Source organism: Calypte anna, chromosome 1 (assembly GCF_003957555.1).
Source record: "Calypte anna isolate BGI_N300 chromosome 1, bCalAnn1_v1.p, whole genome shotgun sequence".
Lineage (NCBI taxonomy): Eukaryota > Metazoa > Chordata > Aves > Apodiformes > Trochilidae > Calypte > Calypte anna.
In genome coordinates, this window is record NC_044244.1 from 26,272,256 (window position 1) to 26,285,228 (window position 12,973).

At 40.3% G+C, this 12,973-nt stretch overlaps 1 protein-coding gene across 2 annotated transcripts; it reads left to right on the forward strand.

Moving 5' to 3' along the window:
• Nucleotides 1-1,851: 1,851 nt before the first annotated feature.
• GPR85 (G protein-coupled receptor 85) lies at nt 1,852-6,379 on the forward strand. 2 transcript variants are annotated; one of them, XM_030465508.1, is made up of 3 exons: nt 1,877-1,938; nt 2,475-2,499; nt 3,648-6,379. In XM_030465508.1, exon 3 carries the CDS (start codon nt 3,823-3,825, stop codon nt 4,933-4,935), a length of 1,113 nt encoding a protein of 370 aa, XP_030321368.1. In that variant the 5' UTR covers nt 1,877-1,938; nt 2,475-2,499; nt 3,648-3,822; the 3' UTR covers nt 4,936-6,379. The 2 variants fall into 2 exon arrangements, with proteins under 2 accessions (XP_030321361.1, XP_030321368.1); XM_030465501.1 differs by lacking the exon at nt 2,475-2,499 and having other exon boundaries at nt 1,852-1,938.
• The last annotated feature ends 6,594 nt before the right edge of the window (nt 6,380-12,973 follow it).

Here is a 12,973-nt window from a genome sequence, read left to right on the forward strand (position 1 = left end):
AAAAAGAACAAAACAAAACCAAAACCAAACAAAAGCAAAAAAAACAAAAAAAAAACCCCAAGTTCTTAAATGTTGCACAGCAATATACTTCTGTAATATATGTATGTATTAAATATATATAAATATATATATTAAAATTGTGTGGTACCTTAACTTTGCACAAGTTTTCTGCTCACGAATTACTTTTCTGAAGTTAGTCATACTGTGCATTTTTTATTTTAATTCATTGCATTTTCTGGTGGCTGCAGACATTTGGGCTTGATCAGGCTGTTACTGAGGGTAATTTTGGCGACCAATTTGGTTAAGCCATCAACTCAAATGACTTTTTGAAGTGCCAAAAAAAGAACCAAAACTTAGACAACAGCCTTAAAAATGCCCGTAGGGTACTAATGGTCTCAGGGATGTGACACACGTTATGAATCATCCCCATAAATCTGTCCCCCAGAAGGATTTATTCTGACTTGAGCGAAAGCACACGGTGAAGAAGTTCCTCAGAAACCAAATCTCTCCGCCCAAAATAAGCTGTTCCTCGACTGCCTTGTAGTCAGAACTAATTACTTTTGAGGCCAGGCTGTCTTTATGCTCCCGCTCCTCCCGGATAAACTTCCATACAGGTTGAAGAGGTGTGAGGGCGGAGGAAAGCGCTCTTTGCAGCGGTACCCGAACCCTGCACGCTTGCCCCCGGGGTCACCGCTCTGGCACCCAGCACGGGTCGGGGCCAGGGGCGGGGAAGCGGGCGACAGGCCCCTGCGGTGGCCCAGGCCACAGGCCGCCTCACGGCGCCGCCGCCGCGGCCCGCCGGCCCGTATGACATCATCGGGACGGCTCGGTACCGGTCCCCAGCGGTTAACGGCTCGGGCGGTCCTCCGCGGAGGCTGCTGCTGCTACTGCTGCTGTCGCCGCTCTCGCCCTGCGCGCTGAGGGGGAACGCCGGCCCTGCTGCGGACGGAACGGGCTTACAATTAAAATCCATCACTGTCGCCATGCAGCGCGCTGACAGTTCTGCGCCGGCTTTGGGCTGAATGTTGAGGAGCCGCTTCACGGGCTGCGAGCGGGAGGCAGCGGAGGGAGCCCGGGGGAAGGTGCAGTGTCCTGACGGCCCCGCGGCAAATACGCCGTCCCTGGACCACGGTACTTTTTGAGGAGCCCTTTCTGGCTCGAGGGTTGGGAAGAAGGAATTCACCAGGTGGGAATCGGGAGGAAAGAAAACGAGCCTGCAGCGGGAGGACCCCAGCAGCGGCAGCTGAAGAAACCACCCGGTCCCTACTCCTGACAGGCTGCGACGTGCACCACGGCGGCCGCTTCCAAGTCCCCATTTTAAGCGAAAGGGGCGGGAGGGGGAGTTCAAAGGCACAAACGAGGAGCGCAGAACCTGATTCCTCCCCCTCCCTTTCCTCAACCTAGCTTGCCCAGGCTCGCCAATAAATCCAGCCGGGCTGTGCATCGCGATGGGAACGTGCTGCCGCGGAGGCTGCCGTCCCCTCACCGAGGAGGCTGCCGCCGCTGAGGCTGCCTGCCCACCGCTGAGGAGCGCGCTGCCGCCGCGGAGGTTGCTTTGCCCTCACTGAGGCAGCAAGAAGGAGCCGCCGCCGGGGCCGCCTTGCCCTCGCTGAGGCGGCCGCCGCCGCTGCGTTATTGGGAGAGATTGTGCCGCTGCGACAGGGGAAGACGGGGCTCGGCGCGCAGGGAGGAGACGCAGCGAGCATGCGCCGGTCGAGCCACTGACTGGATTCTCAGTCAAGGTACCAAGGCAAAAAAAAAAAAAAAAAAAAAAAAAAAGGCAAGAAGAAAAAAAAAACAACAAAGCCTTGAGAGAAAGAAGAATGAAAAACGGCAGAGGAAAATAAAAAAGGTTCTCAAAGAGACCGTCAGGATAAAGCAGCCCTCGGTGGGCGGGAAGGAGCAGCTCTGGCATGTGGGGATCTCCGGCACCAACAGGTAGGAGGAGAGGGGCTGGGGGAGGATGTGGGTGCCGAGGGCTGCCGCAGCTGCAGGTGCGTGTGAGGAGGGCAGCCCCCCTCAGGGAGTGGGTCTGGGGGGGGAGGGGGCCTAATTCTCCAGAAGCAGCGTGATGGAAGTGTTCAGAGACAATGCCTCATCCGCTCTCCCCAGCTCCCCGCCGCGGGAGGCTCTCGCATGGCTCCGGCAGATGCGGCTGCCAGGCAGCGGCACCCGGGGCTCCCTTGCAGCGCGGCGCAGTCCATCGCTGCATGGCCGGGCGTGGGGGGAGCGGGTGTCAGTGTGAGGGTGTCAGTGTGAGTGTGTGTGTGTGTCAGTGTGAGTGTTAGTGTGTGTGTGTCAGTGTGTATCAGTGTGTGTCAGTGTGAGTGTGTGAGGGGAGGTAGGGCCGGCCGCGAGACGGGGACAGCTCCACAGAGGAGGGGAAGCGGCGGGGCTGGCGGGAGGGGGGAGGGGGAGCCTGATTTCATGGTTTTAAAACGATGCCATGATCTGATCAGCCTCTGTTTACACAGCAGCAATCAGGCTCTTTTGTGGACGGTAAGAATGGAAGGATTTTGCTGGGATTCAGTGGGAATATCCTTTGTACACCCGAGTTGGCATAGGAAACACTTGGTGTGAATAACGAAGGAGCCTGATGATGCCTGCTGTGGCTCCTGTCCCTGGCTCTGGAGGGAGGGGGAAAAAAACAACAACAAAAAAAACCCACAGCCAAAAAAAAGCCCCACAAAAAACCCATCCAAAAAAGCCACGAATCAGGAGCAGCAGACAGTTTAATTTATTTATTTTATTTTATTGCATGCAATGTGTTCTGGTGTAATTCAGCGGGAGGATTAGTGGGAATCACGGAGCCCTAATTAGCTAAATAAATAAATAAATGTATTATATGTTTTTTAAAGCATAACCATAACCACCCGTCCTGAAGCGATGGGCATTACATATGGGGTGTGTTGCCTGTTTTGCTCAGTATTTACACTGACCATTGCTTATTATGAATTATGTTGAGGCTTTAAAGATTTGCATTGAAGTGTGTGTGTGGGGGGGACAACCCTAAAACATAGTGCTGTTGACTGTCTGGCATGTCTGTTTATTTGAAATCCTAAAAGATAAAATTATGGTTTATAGGAGAAAGGGAGGTGGGTAATGAATGCTGTTTCTCTTTCAATGTGCATGAACTAACACAGTGTGATTAATGTGCTTTGGTGACTTGGGTTAAAAAACATAAATTCTGCAGGGTTTCTTTGGGTGTGATCCGTATAAACACAGCAGCTGCCTCTAAAACATTGACAAATACTGTAGCCATAAAATAAATGTAGGTAATATCAGAGTATCAGCAGTCTTTGGAGATCTTTTAAAAAAGATGTCAGTGATTAACTCTTGGGCTTGCAAATGGGGAGTCTTTTGATTCATAAAATCTTTGAGGCTTTAACTGTAAAATTATAAATGCTACTGAGTAGAAGGGGCACTGGTCAGTTCTGAAACCGTAACAAGCCAAATATGTGAAATGTCAATAATCAATCATGCTAGGCAGTATATATATTTTTATAAAAGCCTCATGATTTTCAAAAACAAACAATAGTACTCAAATTTACAACTTGATTTGGTTCTCCATAAATTAACATCTTTGTTAGCACTTTCTGACATCATTTCTTGTTAACTTAAGAACTGATAGCTCAATTTTTTTTCAGATATTTTGATGGCATGACAAATCAGAAAGAAGAGGATGTACTGTATGACTAGACACAAGATCAGTTCTGTTTGTGGATTACATTTTCAGTAAGATGTATGGATCTATTTTTTCCTTGTTCTTATATATAGATCATGAGACTTGACTGAGGCAATATACATATCATCCATCCATCTATGGCGAACTACAGCCATGCAGCTGACAACATTTTACAAAATCTCTCTCCTTTAACAGCTTTTCTGAAACTGACTTCACTGGGTTTCATAATAGGAGTCAGTGTGGTGGGTAACCTTCTGATCTCCATTTTGCTAGTCAAAGATAAGACCTTGCACAGAGCTCCTTACTACTTCCTATTGGATCTTTGCTGCTCAGATATCCTCAGATCTGCAATTTGTTTCCCATTTGTTTTCACCTCTGTAAAAAATGGCTCTACCTGGACGTATGGGACTCTTACTTGCAAAGTGATTGCCTTTTTGGGGGTTTTGTCCTGCTTTCACACTGCTTTCATGTTATTCTGCATAAGCGTCACCAGATACTTAGCTATTGCCCACCACCGTTTTTATACGAAAAGGCTGACCTTCTGGACTTGTTTGGCTGTTATCTGTATGGTGTGGACCCTCTCTGTAGCCATGGCTTTCCCCCCAGTTTTAGATGTGGGCACCTACTCTTTCATTAGGGAGGAAGACCAATGCACTTTCCAGCATCGTTCCTTCAGGGCTAATGATTCCTTGGGATTTATGCTTCTTCTTGCCCTCATCCTCCTAGCCACACAGCTTGTCTACCTCAAGCTGATATTTTTTGTTCACGATCGCAGGAAAATGAAGCCAGTCCAGTTTGTTGCAGCAGTGAGCCAGAACTGGACTTTTCATGGTCCTGGAGCAAGTGGTCAAGCAGCTGCTAATTGGCTGGCTGGATTTGGAAGGGGTCCCACGCCTCCAACCTTGTTGGGAATCAGGCAAAATGCGAACACCACAGGCAGGAGAAGGCTACTGGTTTTAGACGAGTTCAAAATGGAGAAGAGAATCAGCAGAATGTTCTACATCATGACATTCCTCTTTCTGACCTTGTGGGGTCCCTATTTGGTAGCCTGTTACTGGAGAGTTTTTGCAAGAGGGCCTGTAGTACCAGGGGGATTTCTAACGGCTGCTGTCTGGATGAGTTTTGCCCAAGCTGGAATCAATCCTTTTGTCTGCATTTTCTCCAACAGGGAGCTGAGGCGCTGTTTCAGCACAACCCTTCTTTACTGCAGAAAATCCAGGTTACCAAGGGAACCTTACTGTGTTATATGAGGGAGCATCTGTAAATCTTTAGCCTTGTGAAACACTACCATTCTCTGCTAAGCAATTGTGGCCTGTAGCCATGTCTTGAGAAGAAAATCAAGAATGGGATGTCAGCAGTTGTAAGGATTTGGGCAACATTCTGCAGTCTTTGCAATAGCTCACCTCTAATCCTATTTTAAACCTAAACATGTTCCTGCTGACCACTGCTGAAGGTTTGTAATTAAGAACAAAGGACTGAACTACTGCTCTGAATTCCTTTATGTGGTTGAAATCTAGATTATGAAAGTAGCAGGTGCTAAGTATCAGTGCTAAATGCTGTGTATATCACTACATAAAATAAGACCATCAAAAAGATTAGCATTGGACATCTTAATAAATTAAGTTGATATGAGGTTAATGTGTTGATAAAACTAATTTTAGACATCTGAAGACCTTTAAAACATTTCATACAATTATTGTTTTGCAAAGACTGAAAACTGGGGACTCAAGTACTGTAACAGATTAAAGATGTGCCATGCATTATTGGATTATCACACTTACAAATCTGTTTGCCTTGTGAGTTAAGTTTTGGGGAGCATCCCAAAGCAGTATTTTTGTTCAGATTTACACTTTTATTTTTCCCCCCTTTCTCTCTCTCTTTTTTTTTTTTTTTTTTTTTTTGTTTTTCTCCCCAAATATATTACTCTTTCTAAATCCCATTTTCCTTGACAGTGAATTACTAACATTTATCTGTATTCTGTGGTTTTTGCTGATTTGGTATAAAGTTTAATAGACTCTTATTTATATTTTTTAAAAAGCTAGATATCAGTCTGTTAGGCAACGATAATGATAATAATTCAGTCATAATTGAACAGTTATAATTATACAGAATAAACACATGTTGCCTTAAAGGGTTATCTAGTATCTTCCATTTTGTTTAGCATTGAAGCAAATAAGCAAAGAAAATTGAATGAATAACTCTGGTCAGTCATTTGAGAGTGCATGAAACATCACTTAGTCCTCTTTTTTCCTTTTTACTCCAGTGGTTCCCAAAATCAGTATGCACATCACTGGGATGATACGTTTTTTTTTCTAGGTGTGCCGCCCTTTCTAGTTTGTTCTGAGAAACACAGGCAGTTGATGTATGTTTATATTTTAAGACAGCTGTCATGGGGAGACCGCAGCCTTAGTATGATATCTTGCACAATTTGTGAAGCATTTATTCTACTGAAGGCACAGTCTTGTTTATATTTTCTGCACATTTTGGTGTATTGGTTGTTTTAAATTATTTAAGTTTTAACTTGTGAAAGCATATAATATGATTTCTTAGTATTTTAGAAATACATTAGAGTCTGTGAGTCTTTCCTTCTTTAAGATACAGATGTGTGGATTTCAATATAAAGTTGCATTTGCCAAAATTTACCTGTGTAGCTTGTTAATTTTCTTGGAATAAAATTTTACATTTTTCCAGTTATACAATTAACCTTTTTTTTTTTTTTTTTTTTTTTTTTTTTTTTTTTTGCTAGCATGAGGTACTGGGAATGTAGCCATTATGAATTATTATCCTTTGCAGTCACTGTATTCCCAAACTGTAAATGCATGAATGATGGGGACCACAGGATTGATAAATTATATTATCTACAGTAGCACTATTGTGTAGTTTATCATAATTACCCATCTATCTGTTCTAATGTGTCAGTTATATTTAAAGTTACAACACAGTATTTGACATTAACTTCACAGTTTAATTTTTCAAAATGTGTACATTTGAAGCACAACATCATGAGTTGGTCAATCATAAAGAACACAGATTTTTCTTAATTTTTGGAAAGACAAGACTAGAGGTCTTAATTCAGTGTTGGTATATCTTGTCCTTTGTTGTAGTTTTATGACCAGCAAGTTAATATATTCATACACAAGCAGCAGTCAATAATGGAAATGCTGAAATTTGATGTTATACAACATATGCAACAATTCAGAGTTGTGACTATATGTGATCAGAGAACTTGATCAAAGATACCATGAGCAATCTGTTTGACCTCACTTACATTTATACTGAGGTTGATTGGTTGAGAGGCATGGCTTTATATACTGTGTTGAAACAGAAGAATTACTAAAATAGTGAGTCCTCATCAGTACTAGAATGTTTCAGAATGCAATTTGAAATGGGACCAATGAACTTCTACTAAAAGGACTTTTTTATTACACTGAAAAAGGCATTGAAATTAAGGTAGTTAAGCAATTGTCAAAGATAGCAAGAGTGCATAAAACCTGAACCGTATGTTGAGAAAAATTCTGAAAGTTATCCCACTTAAGTTTATTAAAAGGTTGATTGGCAATAACTTCAGTCTAATTTCTATAAAATAGTAACCTTTACAAGGAACATTGATATTACATATTGTAATAAAGACGTACATATAAATAAAGTTGTAAATAGTGTTACAGTTGTAGAAGTAGTCGGTTCTGAAGATTAGCCAGAAAATTTTCAACTATGAAATTTCAAAAGCTGCAAATCTGGGGCCTGGCCTAACTCCTAATAAAGTCAGTTGGTGTTTTCCCATTAACTTCATTTGGAGCAGAAGCAGGCCCTAACATTTCTATAGTACTATGCTTCTGAAATACTAAGAAGGCTGTATTTACTATGCAGTGGGAAAAGAAAAAAAAAACAATAAAACCAATTTAAATTATTTCCCTGGAAGTTTTGCAAGCAGTAACTGATGTAAATTAAAATAATAAACAGTAAACAAGTCTGAAAGCAAATATTTTGCTAAATGTTTTTCTTTTGATATGAATATAATTCCTTTGGCTAACTGAAAAATTACACAACTGTGTTACTACATGACAGAGGAGAGGTACTTTTCTTTAAATGAGTTTTTATAACTGTTCTAGAAATGTCTTGTGACCAGATTATTTCTTTTTATTTTTTTTTTTCCACTGTTAAAAGAATAAGGGGATGTTCAGTGAAATCAAAAGGCAATATATGATATAATGTTTTACACTTATTACTCAGTGGAACTCACTGGCACAGGATGTCAAGCAGTTTGGAGAGATTCCTACAAGAATTATATGTATACATGAATTAAAGCAGTGCTTGCAGTTTTTGTCATCGATGTCATTTTGATCCTAGTCAGCATATCAAACCTAATGTATTAGGGTATAAATTCAAGGGAGCAAGAAGATTTATTCCAATTCAGCACACGGTCATGTCACAGTATGAAAAGCCTTTTGCTTTCATTTTAGTACAGGACATAGTCTGTTGCCAAAGCAAGAATGGAGGGTGGGTAGGTTACTCTTCTCAGTACAGCAAAAAGTATCACACTATTTTATATCTGTGTTGATCTTTAATGCGGAAAGGTAATAGGAAGTTTGTAGCTTTCATTTTTCTGGTGGCAGGAAAAAAGAGAAAGAACCAATTCCCTGGAGAAAAGGCTGTCTGCCCCTGCTGCTTTTCTGCCTTCTGTTGCCCCACTGGCCCTTTGGTAGCTCCTCCATCAATCCTTCTTCAGGATTAAATGTTTCACATACTAAGTCTTATATTTCTCCTTCTCCTTGAGAAGAGTCTCAGCCATCCCTCCTATCCAGCAGATAAGCTGCTGCTGCAGCTTTCCACGGTTTGTTAGTGTCTGGGTTCCCTTCCTGAGGACAGGGAGAGACTGCCACTGCCTTCCACCTGCCTTTGTATGTCATGGAGTTGTCATTCCATGATGCTTGGCTAGTACACTTGAGTATCTCTGGTTCTGGCTTTGGTCATGAAATAGTTTGTATTTAGGTTATCCACAGAGAAACGAGAAAGGGGAGGAGCAGGAAACAACTTTCTCTCTTGAAACTCCTTCATAAAAAAACTATTGATATTGTTCCATTGCACAAGAACATATGATTTCCTTAATGCGTATTTGGTGCTAATGACCCTCTAAATGAATAAAATGTATAGTTACCTAATTAATGTTTTTTACTGCAGATACAAAATATTGTTATAAAATGGCTTTTTGTCAGTTTCTAGGCCTTGGGGGCAGAGGAGTCCACTGGATCTATTTCCTTGTTAGAGCATCGAGTTTTTTCACTGTCTTTGCTTTGCCTTTCAAGCATGTCAACCTTTTGCTTATGTTAATAAGAGTACAGTATTGCAACAATCTGTGATTACTCCTGTGTTCAAAAAATAATAAAGGGGAACTCTGATGATTTTTGACAGGAATTAGAGAGGTATTTTGACAAACAATTGGGTTTTTTACCAAATTTTGGATACTACTGTAGATTGATGGGCTGTTTCATAGTTACAGTCAGCTCTCAATTACTGAACAAAGAAATGGAATAGAGTAACCTGCATAAAGCTAAAACATGGGTAATGCAGGAATATGCACATTAGATAAGAACTTCCTTTGTTTATTACATTTATCAAGAAATGAAGTAAAGCCGAAGTAAGAAGTGAGATCAGAAATTCAAAGAAAAATGGTGGGTGTTTTTCTTTTTTTTTTTTTGCTTTGTTTTAGTATAGCACTGCTAATCTGCAACCTGGGTTACACACCCACAGACAACTGAGAGTTGACTGTGCAATTCTTCATGCCACAGAGACAATTTCCTTCTAGTTTATATTCATTGAGAGCTTTATAAGTGCACACTACCAATCTGATTGACTTTTCAGAGAAAAGAGAAGGCTCAGTCTGAAATTCTGTTCTTCAAAACAAAAATTCAATATATGTTCTCTGTCTGCTGAAGTAATTTTGAGTGTGAAGGAATCAGTGATCTAAATCAGTAATGATAATAAGCATTCTTTGGCCATGACCATAAACAACAAGATGACATTTTGCAATGTATATGCCAGCAACAAATCAAAGAGTTTGATATTACACACCATGACTTTCCTTGAGTGGCCTGGAAATAGCTCATGCTTTATATTTAGAAAAAATATGATCAAGCTGTTGATTTAAATGGATAAAGTCTTTAACTAGCCAGCATGGAAAAACAAGGGTGTATTTTAAAGATTGCTTGTTATAGCGAAGGGATTTTGTTTTTTGTTTGGCTGAACTGTGTAATTACCTAAGTATATGATGATCAAAGGAGTGTCACAGTAAATAAATTAGATTTTTTAATAGTCTAAAAAGGAAATAAGTAACTACAATCTTCAGCCATTTGAAATAAAATAATTGTGGTTGTCCACTTGTTTCATAAAATATAGATAACAAACAATTATTGACACTTCCAGTACTTAGTGATTTTATGTATTTGATGTATTTAAAGAACAATATCTTTAGACAGTGAGTTGGCTGATGAAGCCCAGTGAGAGATTTATTCTTCTCATCACAGTTTTTGTGCTATGCTTTGTATTTAACAAGCACAAGAGATATAAAACCAAATTCCATTTGATATAATTTTCAAAAAACTCAGCATTAGCTACAACAGAAGTGTCTGCAGACATTATTCAAAATTGTCCCTGTGCTAATTTACAGAAAGTCCACTTCACCTTTGTTAAAGAGCCACTCTGATAAAGATACACATTTTTTTCCTCCTTTCATTGGCTAGCTAAGACATGTTCTATTGTAATGTCAAGTTAAAAATCCTAAGTATAAAGTGGTTTACTTCAAATTCAATTATTGTACTACCTGTATGTGACACTCTGTGTGTTTAAATAAACCCACAAAGTTTATATTTGAAGAATGTAAAAAAATCTCTTACGATGCAAAAAAAGTATGCAGAATCACAAACTTCCAGTTCATTCCTTCTCATTTTCCCATGTAACAATAAAGTTTCAGTTTTAGGAGTGCAAGGGCAAATGCTGAAAAACAAGTATGTTGGAGGGGAGAGAAAGAATAGCCAGAAATACATCTGTAAAGGTTATCTTTGAAATGTAGAAGGTTATAATGTATGCATAGTATTTTCTGCATGGTTATAAACTTCCAGCTTGCTTACTTTTTCCCAGTGTGTGCATTGTAGGTGCAATTCTTTTGCCACCATTAATTTCAGCATTTCTTGAGCCCTTCTGTTTTCTTTTCATAGCCATCAGGCTCAGGCATGCTAACATCCTTATGCAAATTGAGGATATTGCTAAAAATAAGAAACTTTGCACTATAATCATTTTGGCAGATCAGGTCCTTGAGATAGTTCAAGGGGGTGGCTTAGATACTTGATGACAACCTCAGGCAGCAGTTGGGGAGATACAACAACGTTTTCACCCTTGTTTACCAGCCAGTTAAAAACCTAGTGCTGTCCCATCGTGAAACCACCTCCCTTTGGAACTGTCCCACCACAAATCTGTGACACACTTCGTGCTGAGTTTAAGTAGGACTTTTGTTCTGCACACTCTGAGTACTGATGGGTGTAATTCAGCAGTGAGCAGAGAGAAGAAGCAGAGCCTAGACAACAGTTGCAGGCTACAGGCAGGTGATAGATGTTTGTCTTTTCAAACCAGAAGTAATAGAAGAATCAGAGTCCCAGAGGTAAATGTTTTTTTTCATGAGCTGGTTGGTATTTCGTGCCCTCTTGGTCCCTCACAAGCAACTGAGAAGATCTGTTTTATTCATTATTTTGGTTTGGTTTTTTTAATTCATTCCATCTCAGCTACTTCATGCCATCCCACCCCTTACCAGCTGAGCACTTGATTTTTTGCTTAATCATGTTTGTATATTCTTTAAAATGCATATTTAATAGTAAAACAGATTTGTAGCTTTGCACTGATTACAGAGATACGTATCAATGTATGTGCTTGCTCATTTCCATAAGCATTTCCTGTGTTACAGACACAGAAATCCTATTTTTGAAATCAAGGCACTCTACAGTTATGTCTTTCCTGTATTCTCCGTGAAGGCCCTTAAGCTTTAGAAATTTCTTTTATTTGATGCAAAACACTCAAGGCAGATTATTAGGACACACCACAGGGAACATTTGGTTTCCTTGACTGCAGGACTATTTGGACATTATGAAGACAGGAAAAGTATATTTAGCTCCTGTAAAATAATTTATGGTAATGACTGGGCAATAGAATCGATAGTGGTGGGACTGCTAGAATAGGATATTTCAGTAAAATTACATTTTAAAACATTTAGCACAAAGGAGCAGTGCTCTTTTTGTAGCATGGTTATGTAAATGGAAAGTAAACACATACACAAATGAGTACAGTTCTATAGGAATTTGATTAACATATTCAGTCATAGCTATAGTAAGATGAGCATAAAGCACAAAAGAAAAGGAGAAAGTGGCATACCATTTGCTATGTAATCCTTGTAACTTTGGCTCTATTCCTGCAATCCCTATGCAAGGAGATTTTTTCCTGTCTTTCGTGGAAACTTGTCTCAATAAACATTATAAGTTCTTGATAATTTATATAAGTGCTCATGCTTTTTACTTGACTGGTTCTCATTGAGAGCCTGACATAGGATTTTAAATGTACTCTCTGCCACAGTCTAGATGCAAAAGCAATCTTTTGATTATTTTCAAGAGAGCGTGTATATATGTGTGTATATATTTATTTTATATATGTATATATATTTTTTTTTCCCCTGAAGTGTAGTTGATACTGAGTAGGGACAGCTGAAGCCCTGCTGTAGTGCACTGAGTATTGCATAAGAGCACAATAAGTGAATATAAAATCAGATGCAAGGAAGGTGAGGGACATTTATTAATAGCTTCCTATACCAACAGTTATAAATAATACCTTTAGACTCATTTGTAAACCCCCCTGTAAGTTTCTAAGAGGTGGTAAGGGTTCCTGCAGCGACAGGGGCATTTAACATAGGGGCAGACTGGAATCATTACACGTTATAGGCACCTTGTGTGGTAGTAATATTCACTGAACTCAGCAGCCTAAAGCTTTATTCCAGATGGATTATTTGATCACAGTCAATGTTTTGAAACTTGTTTTTCTTTTGGTGTTTTCTGTGAGTAGTTGCCATTCTTAGTAAGTGCAAAGAAGTGCATGTAAAGGGAATGAATGGGTTCAGCAAATCCTTTTCCACCCAGTCTTGGCGTGAGGACCTCCATAAGGTTGGAGATAGGTTTAGATGTCCCTCACAGTTTTACTGTATCTCTCAGATGTTCCTGTATTCCAGAGTAGTTCACAAGTATGTTCACAAGGAGC